General features: G+C 42.4%; 1 protein-coding gene across 6 annotated transcripts in view; it reads left to right on the top strand.

The window, feature by feature from the left end:
• The window catches only part of LOC143745599 (uncharacterized), a 43,477-nt gene extending 33,239 nt beyond the window's left edge, over positions 1 to 10,238 (top strand). For 2 of the 6 annotated variants that reach the window (XM_077237718.1, XM_077237717.1), the window contains 10 exons: positions 6,023 to 6,102; positions 6,655 to 6,833; positions 6,912 to 7,005; positions 7,108 to 7,451; positions 7,548 to 7,665; positions 7,796 to 7,887; positions 8,216 to 8,329; positions 8,636 to 8,907; positions 9,046 to 9,219; positions 9,305 to 10,238. In XM_077237718.1, coding sequence (XP_077093833.1) covers positions 6,775 to 6,833; positions 6,912 to 7,005; positions 7,108 to 7,451; positions 7,548 to 7,551 — 501 coding nt within the window. In that variant the 5' untranslated portion in view covers positions 6,023 to 6,102; positions 6,655 to 6,774 and the 3' untranslated portion in view covers positions 7,552 to 7,665; positions 7,796 to 7,887; positions 8,216 to 8,329; ... (1 more) ...; positions 9,046 to 9,219; positions 9,305 to 10,238. Of the gene's footprint in view, positions 1 to 6,022; positions 6,103 to 6,654; positions 6,834 to 6,911; positions 7,006 to 7,107; positions 7,452 to 7,547; positions 7,666 to 7,795; positions 7,888 to 8,215; positions 8,330 to 8,635; positions 8,908 to 9,045; positions 9,220 to 9,304 lie in introns of those variants that run through there. The other 4 variants (XM_077237720.1, XM_077237719.1, XM_077237716.1 and 1 more) reach the window with 4 other exon arrangements.
• Positions 10,239 to 17,820: the final 7,582 nt, after the last annotated feature.

Here is a 17,820-nt window from a genome sequence, read left to right as displayed (position 1 = left end):
ACACTGTATTTTATTCTGCATGCTGGATCCTTGAATTAACAGTAACGTGTACTCGGGTAACTCAACTTCTCCAACTGTGTGCGTAGGAGCCGAACGACACACGCGTGCAAAGTGTCCCTCTTTTTTACAGTTTTTGCATATTGCTCTTGTAGCCGGGCACTCTCTTGCATTAGCCAAGTGTCCACTAGAACCACAACGAAAACATGCGCGTGTATGCGCAGCAGGTGCAGAAGATTTTGAAAGGGTATTTGCGGTGAACGTGGTTCTTTGTTGTTTGCGCTGAACGGCATTTTGTTGAACTTGGACAGCTTGCACTGGAAAACTCCGTTCCCCGATGACCTTTGTTTGTTCCGATGCAGACTCGACTTGGGTCGCAGTTGTAATAGCTTCTGCCAATGTAAGGTCAGGTCTTAAGAGCAGTCTCTCGCAAATTCGAGGATCCGACACATGCTCAATTAGCTGATCTCGAATCATGTCATTTGTATTAGGAAAATCACAAGTTGCAGCTAACTGTCTCAGTTCAGCAATATAATTCACTATAGACTCGTGAGCACCTTGCACTCGTTTCCGGAAATTATGACGTTCTACCACAACATTTATAGCAGGGGTGAAATGTGTACTCAACACAGTGATAGCAGACTCCAGTGTATCTCCAGTCTCTGGTAAAGTATAAAAAATCCTTTGTCCTTCGGTCCCTAAGCAATGAAGCAGCAAGGCTCTTTTCCTTGCCTCTGGCCAAGCATCACCTGTAGCTGCCACGACGAGAAGATAGTTGCGGAACATCCTGGTCCACGTTGTGAATGGAATGCTGGGCTCACCCGGACAAGGCAGAAATAACTCTGGAAATGGAGCGTTCAGTGCAGCCATCGTCACGCAGTATAGATGCAGACCACCTCGTCGCCAATTTGTTGTATTGTTACTGAATTTTACAAAAACAATAAAAGATGCGATGGCACAAGAATCCTTAGATGCTCACTCCTTTTAATCCAGATCGAACTCACATGTACATCTCACACTCTCTCTTGTATCTACACTGATCAATCGCCGTTCTCTATCTCCCTCTAGTGTTCAGTTCTTGTAATAACAGTTTATGTAGACACAACAGTATTCATAGATATTTCTAGTTTGTGGGAGTCCCGCGAATCGTTTTATTCTCCCACAACCAGCACACACAGAGTGAGTGCATTACCGGCCGCGCTCGCACTCGGCCATAAAATCTAGTGCCGTGCCGCACTCTATTGCGTTGGGAGTGCACGTCCTTATGCCTCAGTTCACCTCGACAAAGCACTCGCGGCGGCCAGTTTCGTTTCACAAAATGTATGTGGTATCGGGGCGTGGTATCGGAAAATTTTTATGAGTACGAGTATATGAAGACCGTATCGACCCGATCCCCGATGCCAGTATCGGTATCGGGCCATTTACATTTACATTTATTCATTTAGCAGACGCTTTTATCCAAAGCGACTTACAAATGAGAAACAATAGAAGCAGTTAAACTAACAGTAGGACAACAATACGCAAGTGCTATAACCCCTCTCAGTTTAACTTTAGTGCAAGTTTTCTTTTTTTTTTTTTTTTTTTTTTTTTTTTAGAATAGAAGAGAAGAGAAGAGAAAGTGTTAGTACTACTGAATCAAGTGCTGTCGAAAAAGATAGGTCTTCAGCAGTTTCTTGAAAGTGGCTACTGACTCAGAAGCTCTGGTTGAGTTAGGCAGATCATTCCACCAACAGGGAACAGTCATGGTAAAGGTCCGAGAAAGAGATTTTGTGCCTCTTTGAGATGGTACCACAAGACGACATTCGCTAGCAGAGCGCAAGTTTCTGGATGGCACGTAAGTCTGAAGTAATGAGTTTAGGTAAGAGGGAGCAGTGCCAGTGGTTGTTCTGTAGGCAAACGTCAGTGCCTTGAATTTTATGCGAGCGGCAACTGGCAACCAGTGCAATTTAGTGAGGAGAGGAGTGACGTGTGCTCTCTTTGGCTCATTAAAGACTACTCTGGCCGCAGCATTCTGGATCAATTGTAGAGGTTTGACAGAGCAAGCTGGAAGACCAGCCAGGAGAGCATTACAATAGTCCAGTCTGGATAAAACAAGTGCTTGGACAAGGAGTTGTGTAGCATGCTCTGTAAGGAAGGGCCTGATCCTCCTAATGTTGTGCAAGGCAAATCTGCAGGACCGGGCAGTTCTAGCAATGTGGTCTGTGAATTTCAACTGATCATCAATTACAACCCCAAGGTTCCTAGCTGACCTTGATGGCGTTATGGATGACGAGCCTAGCTGAATGGAGAAGTTGTGATGAAGTGTTGGGTTGGCCGGGACCACAAGTAGCTCTGTCTTCGGAAGGTTTAGTTGAAGGTGGTGGTCCTTCATCCAACCAGAAATGTCTGTTAAGCAGGCTGAGATACGAGCAGCTACCATTGGATCGTCAGGCTGGAATGAGAGGTAGAGTTGTGTGTCATCAGCATAGCAATGATAGGAAAAGCCATGTTTCTGGAGCCATCCCTATTTACTTCCTTGCTACAACGTACAATTAACAATACGAACTATTACAGGAAAACACATCAACGAAAAATAAAACATACTTACAGATTGTGGCCCGTAAACAACAGCTTCTGTTCTTAAAGTTGGAACTGCTCCATCTTTCAGGACAAGCCATTGTGCGAATCCTGCATTGAACTCGCCAAGATTGTGGAAGCTTTCCTCCGTAACATGTGCAGCACAGAGAGCGAGATTTGGGTAATAATTATCCATTGATCCCAACTCCCCCGACCCTAGGAAGGCTGAACAAAGTGGACCTGCAATCCGGGCACTGATGAAAATAACAGCGTTTCGACGACATTGCAGCGGCAACAACACTCCTATACCACAATAACTCTTCTCCAACGCAATATAAAATGGCCTCGCCCCCCTTATTTCGTATTCTCGCAGGAGGGGTTTATTGGGGTTTGCTGACGTCAGCAACCCTGGAGGAATGTCGTGTAGTCCAAAACCGGCTGTTTGCTGTAGTCCTTAGAAATTGATTTCTTTAAAAGCAAATATCTCCGTTTGCTTTGAACTTTGAGCGCTGTAACTTTGCAGATGTTGTTTATGCTCAAACAGCAACATTACTGACTAACTAAAGTTAGAAAATTGAAATCTTGTTTTACCAAATCTTTAAAAAGGGCAAAAGCCACACATTGAGTTTTACTAATATAATCTTTATTTTTTACATTTTAAACCTTAGTATATTGATAAGTTAAATATAGAAAGACTGAAAACAAGCATGTGAACGTAGTAGAGCCGCAGTAGTAGTAGTAGAGCCGCCGCAGTAGCATCACTAGCCGGAGGTAAAGATGTATAAATGTATATACCTCCAGACCTCCTTCTGTGCCGTCTTGGGACCTTTCCACGGTCCTTGGGGCTCTGAAAGTTCCACCTTTTGAACCGCTCCAGTTGGTTGATCTTAAACCTCTCTCTCTAAAGACTGCTCTCCTGCTGGCACTGGCATCTATCAAGCGAGTGGGAGATCTGCAGGCTCTTTTCCGGGAGCCCTTCATGTTTGGAGTTTGGATTGGATGACTCCAGGGTCATCCTCAAACCCAGACATGGTTATTTACCCAAAGTGCTCTCAACCCAGTTTAGGGCACAGGTTATCACGTAATTAGCCCTTCTGCTGAGGATGGAGAGGCTAATCGACTCTGCCCTGTCAGAGCACTGAGAATCTGTCTGGAGCGTTCTGCGTCTTTTAGATAATCAGAACAGCTCTTTGTCTACTTTGGTGGCCGATCCAAGGGTGATCCAGTCACTAAGCATAGACAGTCTAGATGGATAGTGGATGCCATATCTATGGCATATATCTCAGTGGGTCAGGTTTGCCCTATAGGTATCAAGGCTCATTCGACTAGAGGTAGGGCTGTAGTACTCGAGTCCGGTCTTGGACTCGAGTCCGGACTCGAGACCGTTTTTCTATGGTCTCGGACTTGTCTTGGACTCGCTGGTATTCGGACTCGGACTTGTCTCGGTCTCGGCCACTGGTCTTGCCAAATATTGCTTTTGGTCTCGACCGAGTCCAGGGGTCTTTATTATGTTCCCAGTAACGTATTATTGTAGAATGCACCCGCAGACTTCCGCAGAAACCTCCGCAGATTATCGCAGATTGTAGTGCCTGTCATTGACAAGTACGACCTGCACGTGTGTGATTTATTTTCTACTATTTGCTACTGCAATACCGGCGCATAGCTGAAATAACAGATCTGTCTATTCACTGCCGATCATAATAGGAAATTGCTATATGGACTAGTGACTGTGAATATTAAAGACTGCTATCAAATCTGATTGTTCACGAGTCTCTGCAAATGAGTGCCGCAGGTTCATGTACTACACATACATGAACACGTACATGTATATCTACAGCATTTCATCGTCAGATACACTCAGAAACCCGTCAAAATAAAAGTTTGGTTTAACATGAAGAAATTACCACAGATATATCTTACTGGAGTGAAGCTATATTGTCATTTAGTTGCTCAAATGCTCAGTAGGCTACTAGTAGCCTACCTACCAGTAGTAGTGGGTTGGTGTTTGTATCAGTTCTAACACAGCTATTATGAGGTATCACCATATGTCATCATTCTTTTTTCTTTAGATTAGAAGATTATATGATATCAAGGGGAATGTCTATACTTAAAAATCCTGGGTGTTGTGACACTGTTTTTGCTTTTAGATCAACAAATAATAACCCAAAATGATTGTCTTGATAATGTCATGCATAAGACTTTTTTCCTGTCCTGGACTCGGTCTTGACTCGGACTCAAACCTTTTTGGACTCGGTCTTGTCTTGGACTCAAACCTCTCAAAGCTGGTCTTGAATACAGCTCTAACTAGAGGCATGGCCTTGTCTTGGGTTTGGTCCTCTGGTTTTCCCATTCAGGATATTTGTGATGCGGCCGGCTGGTCCTCGCCTTCCACATTTATAAAGTTTGCTACTTGGTTACTATCGTAACCTTAGTTCCCTGAGAGTAGGGAACGAGTATTGCGTAGCCAGCCGCACTATAGTAATCTGGCAAGTTGTCGCTTCAGTCATTTAAACCTGCTATAATGGCGCTTTTCGGGGGACTAATACAGGCTAAGGCCACGCCCCTTGGATGTGCAGTTACCGCAGCACAGCCAACGAGTGAGGCAGACACTCGCTGTGCAGCTGCAAAATGTGTTTTACATTTATAGGCTTCAGTAAATCGAGGAAAAGGAGTTTCCCCACTGCGAATAGCTACGCAATACTCGTTCCCTACTCTCAGGGAACTGAGGTTACGATAGAAACCGAGTAGGCACTATTATTGAAAAGGTACAAAACTGTTCTTTGAGGAAGACTATTTCTACCATCGTGTACCTTTTTTTTCTGAGAGTGAATTTTTATAAAATTGCTTTACTACTAAAACCATGGTTCATTTGTAGTTACTATGATTTTACTACAAAAACCATAGTTAAACCATGGTTACTACAAAAAAAAACATAGTTACTACAAAAAAAAAAACATGGTTCATTTTTGTAAGGGAATTAAGCACATATACGAATCATGAATGTTACATTCATACATGTTACTTTGTGCCAAAAATGTTCTTTATCATGGCTGGAAATCCAGAGGTGTCAATAGGTTGTGTGTTGATTAGATTGGCTGGGGCCACCTATGTGGAGGAAAATAATTAGGCTTTGTTTGAATGGGGATAGTTAATTTGCCTGACAAATGTGTGACTTCCAATATAGTGCCTTACAAAATGTTTGTATTAGTGTCCTCCTGATCCATCCTTAGTCAAAGGTTCCCATATCAGTTGTCAGAATGACACTGTTTGCGTCTGTCAGAATTATCTTTGAGTATATATTTCCTTCTTTTTCCAGGGCAATATGATCTCAGATTGCCTCAGATTAGATGCAAGGCATGTAAAGCCACTTGGAGTCCTGGAGTGGATGACCTGATCAGTAATGACTACTGGCAGGCCACTTCTCACTATTCAACTGTGTATGTGACAGATGTCCTTTTTTCTTTTGAAGAGCTGAAGATGGCAGCTCCAGGGATGTTTAGCCAAGCATTTCTTAGAATGCTGGATCAACGCACTTTTGGCTTTGGCCTTGTAAGTATTTGTGGTAATAATTGCGTAACTCAAGAAATAATACTATGAGGGCATGATGATGATGATAGTACACATGAACATTTGCACTGTTTAGGAAAAAAGTTGTGTTAAATTTAGACCCTTTGTAAACAACCATAAACTCATGTTCTCTCATCAGTCATGCAGTTTGCACTGAGACATTTCTGAAAAAACAGGTCATTCTGAAGATCTCAACTTCAACTCCATTGGCTACAGACTTTGACATCTTCTACCCAATATCATTTCCTGATCCCAGAAGTGTTCCCTTGGATTAATGGGCCAAACATTGCACAGGCTTACTTCTAAACAATATGGAAGCTGTTGTAGCCCTCTTTGCGTATAGATTTATACTGAATGTCACACAATATCCTGCATCTTTAATGGCCAGGTCTCCCCAATACACCAGTGTATAGTGTATGAGTGAAGTTTACACATTGTTTATTTCCTTTGATATGTATTCTAAAGAGTGGTTACGGAATTAGTACAAACATCAAGAAATGTATCCATTTAGAGCATTTCTCTTATTTGAAACAGAGCGGAAACATCACAGCAGACAGCTTCCGCAAAAGCTTCTTGGAGTGGGAGGCTGTCTGATTCGAATTGGACAAACTATACCAGGAGGACCACTTTGACTGCCCAGCGTGCAGCCCAGACATGCTTGCAGTATCCATTGATGGAAACCTCAAGCACTACAGATTCAAGAGTGCAGCAAGGTACTTACAAATCCTGTGTGCTCATCATATGAATTTTTAAATGAATATTTAAAGTTAATATGTATCTCTCTTATTTAGATTGGAGGAACAAGCCATCTTTGATGGCGTGTTCATCACGAATGATGATGATGTCGCAAGATTCGTGGACTATGTCCATACCTCAACCAGTCATGTAAACTTGCACAACTTCACTATATTTACCTATAAAACACCACGTCCTAGAGAGGACTTTGTTTGAACAAGTTTGGACTGTTAACTATCTTCCATGTTTTAGGTCTCTGGAAGAGGTGTCTGTGGAGGGCAGTGGTCAGCGGCGCGTGAAACGTCTCAGAAGTCCTCAGGAAAAACAGACGAGAAGGGTCTGGACCTCGCTGTATGTGGTCATGTGGTTCTCCTTCGTGCCCTCAATATGTTCAGGGGTGAGATTTTTGCCTACCCCCTGTACCTCCAAAAGCAAATGGCCTGTAAGCCAGTGACATTTTTCGCTATGGATCTGGCATGCAAGTACTGGCCTTACCTCCGGAGAGTGACAGAGAAATGCCCTGAGCTTCAGGATCTCCTCACCATGAGGCCATTTCTTTCTGTTTTTCATGCAAATGTCATGATTTCAAATGTGAGGTAAGAAAAAATGATTGTCCATGACATTTTCTTTCCCCTAAAACCTGCATAAGGTTTTTGCCACTTAGATTTTGTTTTTTCTTGTCTTTTTTAAAGGTAAAATGGAGTGGAGCATATCAGGAGGGGGCTGGTTCGACTCTTGGGGAAGAGGTGGAGCAGTGCAACGCCTTCCTCTCGAGGATTGCTGTTACCGCAAAGAACATGTCAAAAGCAGGTAAGGTAACCAGTACATTTTGATCCTGATGACAATGGTGAGCCACTTTGATTCTGAAAATATAAAGCTCAGAATATTCGACACAAATGGATGGATCGAATACAATGCCATCATCCTATTTTATTTGCAGGACACATAGACATGCTGACGGTCATGGCCATGCGCTGAAACCAGCAAAAGTTTGACAACTTGGCTTCCACCCTTGCCCGCCGATATCGGAAGGTAAAGACACCAGTTTTCCCTTATGCAACATGCATAGCGATATTGTAAAATAAAGTGGCATATATTAAAAATATAGGGAAGACTTGCCCAGATGTTCTTCAATACAATTAAATATAATGATGGTTGCATGTGTACTGTCAATTGTATTTTTCAGTGTCTTGATATAAAATATTTAAAGTTCATACCACATATATTGATAGTCCACATATATATGAATATACTGTATATTTAATCAGTGTTGTATGTGGTTTTCTAACAGTGAAGGTACTTTACAATCCTTATCAACAATAGTCAAAGTTTTTTGCCTCATTGTCATTTGTGTTTGAAGGCCACAATAGCCCTGCAATGCCAGTTGCATAACCTGGAGGCCATGAAAACGGAAATGGACATCACAGACAATCAACTGGAGAGCTGGATCATTGATATAATGAGTGGCCAGAAGGTAGAATATACTGTTTTATACTGTTTGATATGGTGCTTGATGTATCACTTCTGACTAAGCTTGGCTGCAATTCCAAAGAGGCTCATTGTAATCGTAGTCAAAGAGCACATACTCTGATTGCTGATGACGTGTGGAAAAGATGTGGACAATAAAGAACCTAACTAACCTAACTCTACTCAACCTTAGCTACAAGTGTAGCCTCAGTTACAGAGAAATATGAACATATTGTTGAGGCATACACCAGAATTAATATTTATGGATGGAATCAAGAATCATTTTACTTATCTCTTCATTTCTTCCTCTCAGCAACAACATCCCCAAATGATGCTGATGTTGCCGCTGTTGCCAGCCGAATTGAGGAGCTGGTGGCAAGTGTTAAGAGGAGGTCCCAGCGTCTTTATAAAGATAGTGACGGATGCAAAGGACGTGCCCGGATCCGGCGAAAGATCAGGGAGGAAAAATAAATGTAAATTCTGTAGTGGAAATGTATAACACCTTGGTTCCTAATGCAGAAAAACTGACCTTGGACACCATTCTATCTGACCAGATTGTTTGGCCATGGCAGCTTACACACGGTGGTATGTACACAATTGTGTTGACTATGTGAAATAGTCACATAGTGGCACAAAATCTGTCATGCCTCGATTGTAACCCCAGAAAATCTTTAAATACTAATCTTAAATACAACCGACTTATGTTTCATCAATGTAATCCAGACTCTGTAGATCTAAGGACAAAGAGGAAGGCGTTCGACATAGTGATGGCAGTAAGGAGACTTGAGGAGGAGAAGAGGATTCTTATTGCAGAGATGAACAAGCATTGGACGTTTCTTTGCACCCGTGCAGACACCCTGAAGCAGATGTCATCCCAGCTTTCTAATGTGACATCAGGTATGTATTGGTTATACTTGGCATACATTACAATATTTCTGAAAGTTTCTAATTAATAAAGGCTCAACGTGTTTTAACATGTAAGGTGAGACGTGGGGCCTGCTTCAAGATGGTATCCAAGGTCTACAGAGCTTGACGATGAAGTACAAGCAAGCAACAGCCTGGCAAAGCATGCAAAGAACTGTTATGTTCAAGTCCTGACTGAAACAGAAATTCACTTTGATAGTGATTCTGAGGAATACCATACCAGTAGTGACTCTGAGCAAGATTAAATATGGCCAGAGTCCTTGTTTATGCTGTGGTGTGCGGGGGAGGCAGCATTAAGAAGAGGGCCGCTGGGACAGGCTGGGAAGGAATGCTGGCTCTGTGTTTGGCATGGAGCTGGAGTTAATCATTTACCAAACCGAGGATCATTTGCAGTAGAAGGCTTCTGTCATGTTCAACATTGAGGAGGTCCTTTGTCCCCAGGGCAAACCAGCAACTCAATGTCACACAGAAGGGTAGGGGAGAAATTGACTTTTCAGCATGAGTCTCTCGCTGCCCCAACCATCACATCACTTTGTCTATTGTCTAGTATCCACTATCCATTTGACTGTCTTGCAGGCTACATTAGCCCCTCTATACATTCTGGAGTGTGGTCCCAACATTTACCCCTGTTGGCTTGTATAATCTTTTTTTTAAATTCAATATACGTTTCTGTTGTTCTATTTATCTTATCTTCTTTATATTGTTTTTGTTAAGCAATACTATTATGCTCACACTCTTGTTTTTTCCATAGTCATATTTAACTAGCTCAGCTTTGCACTGATTAAATCCCTGCACTGTTAACTTTTACACTACCACCAATGCAAATCACTCCATATCTGCCCATCATGTATCACAGGGTCAGTCCCTACCAGGCCTTTGTAATCACTTGACATGCTCTTCACTTTTTATATTTGTCTTTGATTTTTGTTATGTGTCTGAGCTATGTGTGTTGTTTTTGCGGTTGTATAATCTAATAAATGCCTAAAATGTGGTGTGTCGTCTTAAGTACAGTGTCTACGATTTCCAGGTGGAAGAAGACATTTCATCAAAACAGTTTCCTCCATCTCCTAGATCCATCTGACATGGATACACAGATAACATTTATTCACGAGATCTTATCATGGTTTATAGGTATTTCTTTTAATGTTATTACTTCGGTCTTATCGACAGGGAAGCTGGATTGCTTTGTTTATTGATATTTTTAAAACTATAACGCTGCATCTATCAACATTTATTTAGATGTTATCATGGTATTCATTACTTTATTTTAATAATATTATTTCGGTCCTATTACCGGTGAAACATTACAGTCTGCTGCCTATAAGATAGAACACTACAATATGGGCTGAGCGGGGGGCATGCGAAGCCCATATCCTACAATGCAATGAAGGTCATCGGGTCTTTAACGCCAGTATCGCCTCAATGTACATATTTAATCAGTGGTTTTGTCACCAGCAACAACACGTTGCTCAGTTTTGAACTTTTTTATAGTTTAGTTAAAGCCCATTCACGGCAGACAGCAGAAAAACAGAGGAGCCGAACATGTCCAACCATCCACCATGGAAGAACTACAAGTTACACTAGCTTTGTAACAGGTTCTGTGGCGTCTCTCTAGTGGAAGTTGTAGTTTTAAAATATATTGGTATATTTCTCATAAGTAGTCTAGAAGTTGGCAGTGTAGAATTTTGGATACACCCTGGGTTGTTTTGGGATGGGGAACACACTGGAGTCATCAGATTTTAAAAATCTAATCGTTAAATCGGTCAAAATAGCTTATTACCATATTTGACAGTGCTTACATTGGATAAACTTTGGAGACCATATCTACAAGACAGCAGAGGTCCAGAGCTTTCTATAACAGCTGGTCCTATGTGTGTAGCACTTCTGTTGCTAAATGACAAGCCTTAAAACATGTACTGGGTCCAAGGTTCTAAGATTTATTTTGGTACAAAAAAGATGACAATAGCTTAGGAATTGACTGAATTACCAGGTTTTGGTGCAGTTTTTGGTTGGAATAAGGCCTCACGTGACGCCTGTTCTTTTGAGCCTATAGAAGACTCAGACTTTAGGCCTATAGGAGACTCAGACTTTTTCAGTTGTGATAGACCAAATTTTAGCCCTGAATCCTCACTTCCCATCAAGCCCAAACACATTAATTTAGCCCAAAGGGAAAGCTGATAAGAACCATTGCAATATACCCAATTCAGGCAGTATTCACAAGGCCGGCGTGACCTGGCATTTCTGGAAAATTGATTAGGCACACTTTAATCTACATATAATTTAAGCTGTACAGAGACATGCAAAATGTCCCTTTTGCATAAAAATTGAATCAAATAAAATGATTTTAATAGGTCCACACCATCGCTTTGAAGGACCTCGATGTGGCCTACTCGACCCCTGTTCTTTCGGCCTGTAAACAACGCACAACAGTGGGGTTGGTCTCGCGTCAAAACTGCATAACACGAGCTTTACAATTATATAAAATACACTCTGATTGGACTTTGTTTTAATGAACAATAATTAAATCGGTCGAGCCACTGTACCAAACATTTGTTTAGTGAGACCAGGATAATATTCTCCCCAGGTGATACATTTTTAACCTGGTCTCAACCAGCTGCATCTATGCAAAGGCCCTCAAATGGGCTCAACTGTAAATCTCCTCATTCATTTTCTGAAAAAGACACAATAAAGTCATTCACATCCTTGTAAACTACAAATGCTAAGCTTTATTTTGGTACAAAATAAGTAAGTAAGTAAGTAAGTAAATTTTATTTATATAGCACATTTAAAGCAGGGCTACCCAAAGTGCTGCACAAAGTAAAAACAAAACAAAAACAGAACAAACAGCCAAACAGAAAAGACATAAAATAGCATCCGGAGAAAATTAAAATGCCAGGGAATAAAAATAAGTTTTCAATTTTGATTTAAAAATAGAAGTTGAAGGTGCAAGGCGGATGTCCAAAGGCAATTGGTTCCATAGACGGGGGGCGGCAACAGCAAAGGCTCTATCTCCCTTAAATTTGAGACGAGAGCGAGGGATAAATAAAAGAGCTCTGTCTGAAGATCTTAAAGATCTAGTGGATGACAACGGAGTAAGAAGATCTCTAATATATAGAGGAGCTTGATCGTTAAGAGCTTTAAAAACATACAACAGAATTTTAAACTGAATTCTAAAATGGATCGGGAGCCAATGAAGTGAGGCTAAAATGGGGGTGACATGATCGTATTTCTTTGACCCGGTCAGGAGCCTTGCAGCAGCATTTTGCACCATCTGCAGTCGAGCAAGCGACGATTGAGGAAGACCCAAATACAAAGAATTACAGTAATCCAAGCGTGAAGTAATAAAAGCATGGATAACCTTCTCCAAATCGTGGAATGACAAAAATGATTTGAGTTTGGATATTAACCGCAATTGATAAAAACTATTCTTTACAACAGAATTAATTTGTTTGGTTAAACATAATTCAGAGTCAAGAATGACACCAAGGTTCCTGACCTGAGAGGAAACTGATGGGAAATGGTTACCCAGTTCCTTAATAAAATTATTTCTCAGTTTTGGTGGGCCAAAGACAATAATCTCCGTTTTGTCCTCATTAAGTTGGAGGAAGTTAATCGATAACCATTCCTTGATGTCCCGAATGCAATTCATCAAGGTCTGAAAAGACTCACCAGCTTTCAATGGCAGATACAACTGTGTATCATCAGCATAAAAATGAAATAAAACATTGTGCTTCCTAATGATATCCCCCAGCGGACGCAAATATAAGTTAAAGAGAAGCGGATCCAGAATGGAGCCCTGAGGTACTCCACAAAAAAATTGGAGCAGAAGATGAAGAGAAAACTTGCCTATCTCCACAGAAAAAGACCTGTCTTTAAGATAGGAACTAAACCACTTTAAGGCTGTACCCTTAATACCGAATGAATGCTCTAAATGCCTAATGAGAACATTATGGTCTACAGTATCAAAGGCAGCTGTAAGATCTAGCAGGATCAATACAGCATTTTTACCAGAATCAACTGCCATTAAAATGTCATTGAGTACTTTTAACAAGACAGACTCTGTGCTATGATGGGCATTAAAACCTGATTGAAAAGGTTCTAATAACTTGGCTGAATTTAAAAACAAATTTAATTGAGACAGCACGACTTTTTCTAAGAGTTTTGATAAAAATGTTAACTTAGAGACAGGCCGAAAATTATTAAGGCAACCCTCATCCAGACCATGTTTTTTAAGCAAAGGCTGAACAACCGCATGCTTAAAACTATTTGGGACTACCCCAGTGTTCAAAGATGAATTAATCAAAACTTGGACACTGGGGCCCATTATAGGAAACGCAGCCTTAATAATCTCTGAAGGAATGACATCAAGTGGTGTAGTAGTTATCTTCATCTTGTTAACCAGCTCGTAAAGGTCTGTTAAAGAGACGTGCTTAAAATGATTAAAATAAAGTGGACTAACCAACGAATTCAAAAATTGATCTGAAAGATGTAAAGTGAAGGATGAACGAATAAATGTCACTTTATCAGCAAAAAACTTTAAAAATTTCTCACAGAGTTCTGCCGAGATTTCCCCATGAAATTGGCAACTTGGATTAATTACTGAATTTATCGTAGAAAATAAAATCTTAGGTCTGTGCGAGTTTTTATCAATTAATTCAGAAAAGTAATTTGATCTAGCTAACTTAGCAGCATTCTGAAACATAATCAGACACTCTTTAAAGATCTCAAATGACACAGTTAAACGATCGCGCTTCCATCTCCTCTCCGCTTTACGACAATTCGCCGGAGACAACGGAACAACGGAAGTTAAAAATTCTGAAAAGTCACTTATAAATGCACTGTCAAAGTTAGGTGGCCTATAGATGAGAGTGCAGAGCAGAGCAGAGGAAGCAGACTGTAGTCCCACACACTGTACTTCAAATGATGAATAGCTCTGAACAGAAACTGAAAGTATTTTAAGTGATTGTTTAAAAACCATAGCGACGCCACCACCCCTACCAGTAGACCTAGGGGTACTAATGAAACAACAGTTCGGCGGACAAAGTTCCTCAAAAACTGACAACTCACCAGCACTGGCCCAGGTCTCTGTCAGAAATAAAATATCCAAGTCATGTCTGGTTAAAAAGTCATTGAGGATAAAAGTTTTGTTGCATATGGATCTAGCTTTAACTAGGGCCATATTCAAAGGAGGCTGTGATGACAGAGGCAAATCCAAATGAACAAAATCCAGTTGACGTAGATTTTGACAGTTCACTCCTCTCCGGCGAATCCGTACTTGCGGAGAAGCAGAGTACGTAGATGACTGAGAAAAGTCCGGGAAAACAGAAAGATGAAAAACATATCTATATTCCCATGAGCGCCGGATCAGGTGAAGACCCTCAAAGTTCATGGTATCCAAGGCACGCTCCGTTGAAGAATTGATTGCCCGTCTGATTCTCACTCGAACACCACCACGGCAACCTCTCTTCCTGCTGCGCTTCCTAAGAGCTGGAACGCAGCAAGGAGGCCGGCGAGCGCACTCCACCTCAGGTTGGCTGAACGAGGATCGAGAACGAGAATGCAGAACAGGACAAAAACCACGGTAATCTCCCATACAGCTTTGTATGTTGAGCAAGGCTTGACGATCGTAGGTCAGCACTGAGACTACATGGTCCCAATGCAACACCATGCATAAAACAAACACTATTGATGCCAGACGAACAGGTACAGGTACAACAAACTTAGACAGACGAGGAAGACGGCAAGCCGAGTACACTGGCGCCATCTTGTTTTCAAGATGGAAAATAGATCTAAATAGATGACAATAGCTTAGGAATTGACTGAATTACAAGGTTTTGGTGCAGTTTTTGGTGGGAATAAGGCCTCACGTGACCCCTGTTCTTCTGAACCAAAGGGAAAGCTAATAAGAACCATTGCAATATACCCAATTCAGGCAGTATTCACAAGGCCTACTCGACCCCTGTTCTTTCGGCCTGTGAACAACGCACAACAGTGGTGTTGGCCTCTTTGCAAACTGCAAAACACAAGCTTTCCGATGATATAAGGATCACTCTGATTGGACTTTGTTTGAATGAACAATAAAGAAATTCATACAGGCAGCTTTACCAAACATCTGCAGCTGGCCTTGTGCCCTGAAACACTGAAACAGGCCCGACTCCACCTCTTCTCATGTACTATCTGAACATGATAAAGCAAAGTCATTTGTATATTTGAAAACCAAAAATGTTCCCCTTTAATATGATATAAAACACAGAAAGAAAGCTTGAGATTTGAATGAGTTACAGAGAGTTTTGTATGAATACATTCACAACAAAGCTTTGAGCGACCTAAATAAGGCCAATTTGACCCCTGCTCTCTCGGGCCAGGAACAACGCACACCAGTGGTGTTGACCTCTTTGCATACTGCAAAATACGAGCTTTCCGATGATATAAGGATCACTCTGATTGGACTTTGTTTGAATGATCAATAAAGAAATTTGTACAGGCACCTTCAAAACAAAGCTTTGAGCGACCTCAATAAGGCCAATTTGACCCCTGCTCTCTCGGGCCAGGAACAACGCACACCAGTGGTGTTGGCCTCTTTGCAAACTGCAAAACAGGAGCTTTCCGATGATATAAGGATCACTCTGATTGCACTTTGTTTGAATGAACAATAAAGAAATTCGTACAGGCAGCTTTACCAAACATCTGCAGCTGGCCTTGTGCCCTGAAACAGGCCCGACTCCACCTCTTCTCATGTACTATCTGAACAAGATAAGGCAAAGTCTTTTTTATATTTGAAAACTAAAAATATTCCCCTTTAATATGATACAAAACACAGAAAGAAAGCTTAAGATGTGAATGAGTTACAAAGAGTTTTGTATGAATACATTCACAACAAAGCTTTGAGCGACATAAATAAGGCCAATTTGACCCCAGTGGTGTTGGCCTCTTTGCAAACCGCAACACAGGAGCTTTCCAATGATATAAGGACCCCTCTTTTTTTTTTTTTTTTTTTGAACATGTAAATAAAAAATAAAAAATCAATCAAAGAAACTAATAATAGAAAAACAAAACAAATGGACATCAAAGTAAAAACTTAAAGACTTCTATTACATGCACAAAAGGAGTTAGTCCAAACCGTGGGTTCGTGGAAAAACGCCCATACAAATAAGCTGCCATTGGGCGCACTGTGGGTCGGAGGGATCGTAGTGTGAATTTGGATGACAATTGCCCACAGACTTGTAGAGAAGTGGGCCTTTATTACTAACCCCCCTATTCACGGTTTCTTACCTACTTGCCACGGAATAGGTGGTTTTCGGACACCTCTAGTGGGCGACAGAGAGCATATTGCCCCATGATCCCCCCCCCCACCAACCCCCCCCCCCCCATCCCACGAACCCACTATTTGTCCAATAACCCACTATATTGGGCAAATGTCAGCTTGCCGAATTTGGGGCCCCTGGGACGTTTCTGTAAAAATCCCACTCGCCCATTAAATGAATGTATTTTCCCATAGTGGTTTCGCGGACGCCGCTTCGGAAGGGCCGACCGACTAGGGGGCGACGTTTTCCGACTCGCCACGGCCCCCTGGTGCGGGCGGGAAAGTTTGGTGGCCCTGGGGCCTCGTTCAGGGGCCGAAAGGTCGAAAAAGGGACGCTCGTCCGCGAAACCGCTATGCCTTTTGAATGGCTCGTGGGACGGCCCCTGTACGCAGACGGAGGGTCGTGGAACCCCGGGACTTCAGATTCCGACTCTCCAGGGGCCCCTGACGCGGGGCCCCGAATCCTGGGACTCGAGGACCTTTGCAAATAATCGCCCCTCCCCCGCCATCAAATCATTCAAAGGCCTGAAAGGCTCTTTCAGTGTGAGAGTGAAAAACAGCCTCGAGGGAGAGATTTTGCATAGAGGCTAAAAAATACTTGCCTTTACTCGAGGGCCCGGTGCTTTCGGTACGTCGCTCGGGGCGGGCCCAGGGGTCACCGTGCCGAATTTGGGGCCCCTTGGAGCTTTCCAAGAAAATCCCACTCGCCCATTAAATGAATGTATTGACACAGTGGTTTCGCGGACGCCGCTTCTAAAGGGCCGACCAACTAGGGGGCGCCGTTTTCCGACTCGCCACGGCCCCCTGGTGCGGGCGGAGAAGTTTGGTGTCCCTGGGTCCTCGTTCAGGGGCCGAAAGGGTGAAAAACACGTCACAGGGTCAAAAAGGTCAAACCAACGGAACGCGCTGCCACAGGGAGACGGAAAGTCGTAGGACCCCGAAACTCGGCGAGTGCCGTCGTCTCCCGTCCCTGAGTGGGGCCCCCGAGTTTGAGGGCCCTAGCCGCTTTCTAAGCGTTTCCTAACCCCCGTTTGTGATGAGTCCATTGATTGTGGATGGTGACTGGACAAAATTACAACGTATTAATTTTTTGTGATGTCCCACTTGGTCCTACGGACACCAAAATTTTATCTCGTTTAGAGGGGGACGAGACCTTTACTTTGAGACCACCCACGGACCCGTGGGCCCCCGGGGGCCAGAGATGTAGATGAAAATACACATTTATCTAAGCGAAAACTGGACGGATCCGGCCGTGGTTTGGCTTTTTGGAA

This window comes from Siphateles boraxobius, unplaced genomic scaffold (assembly GCF_051911475.1).
Source record: "Siphateles boraxobius isolate OS27281-9 unplaced genomic scaffold, OSU_SipBor_1 207, whole genome shotgun sequence".
NCBI classification, from domain to species: domain Eukaryota; kingdom Metazoa; phylum Chordata; class Actinopteri; order Cypriniformes; family Leuciscidae; genus Siphateles; species Siphateles boraxobius.
Note: the sequence above shows the minus strand (reverse complement) of the source record. Positions and strands in the feature narration are given on the sequence as shown.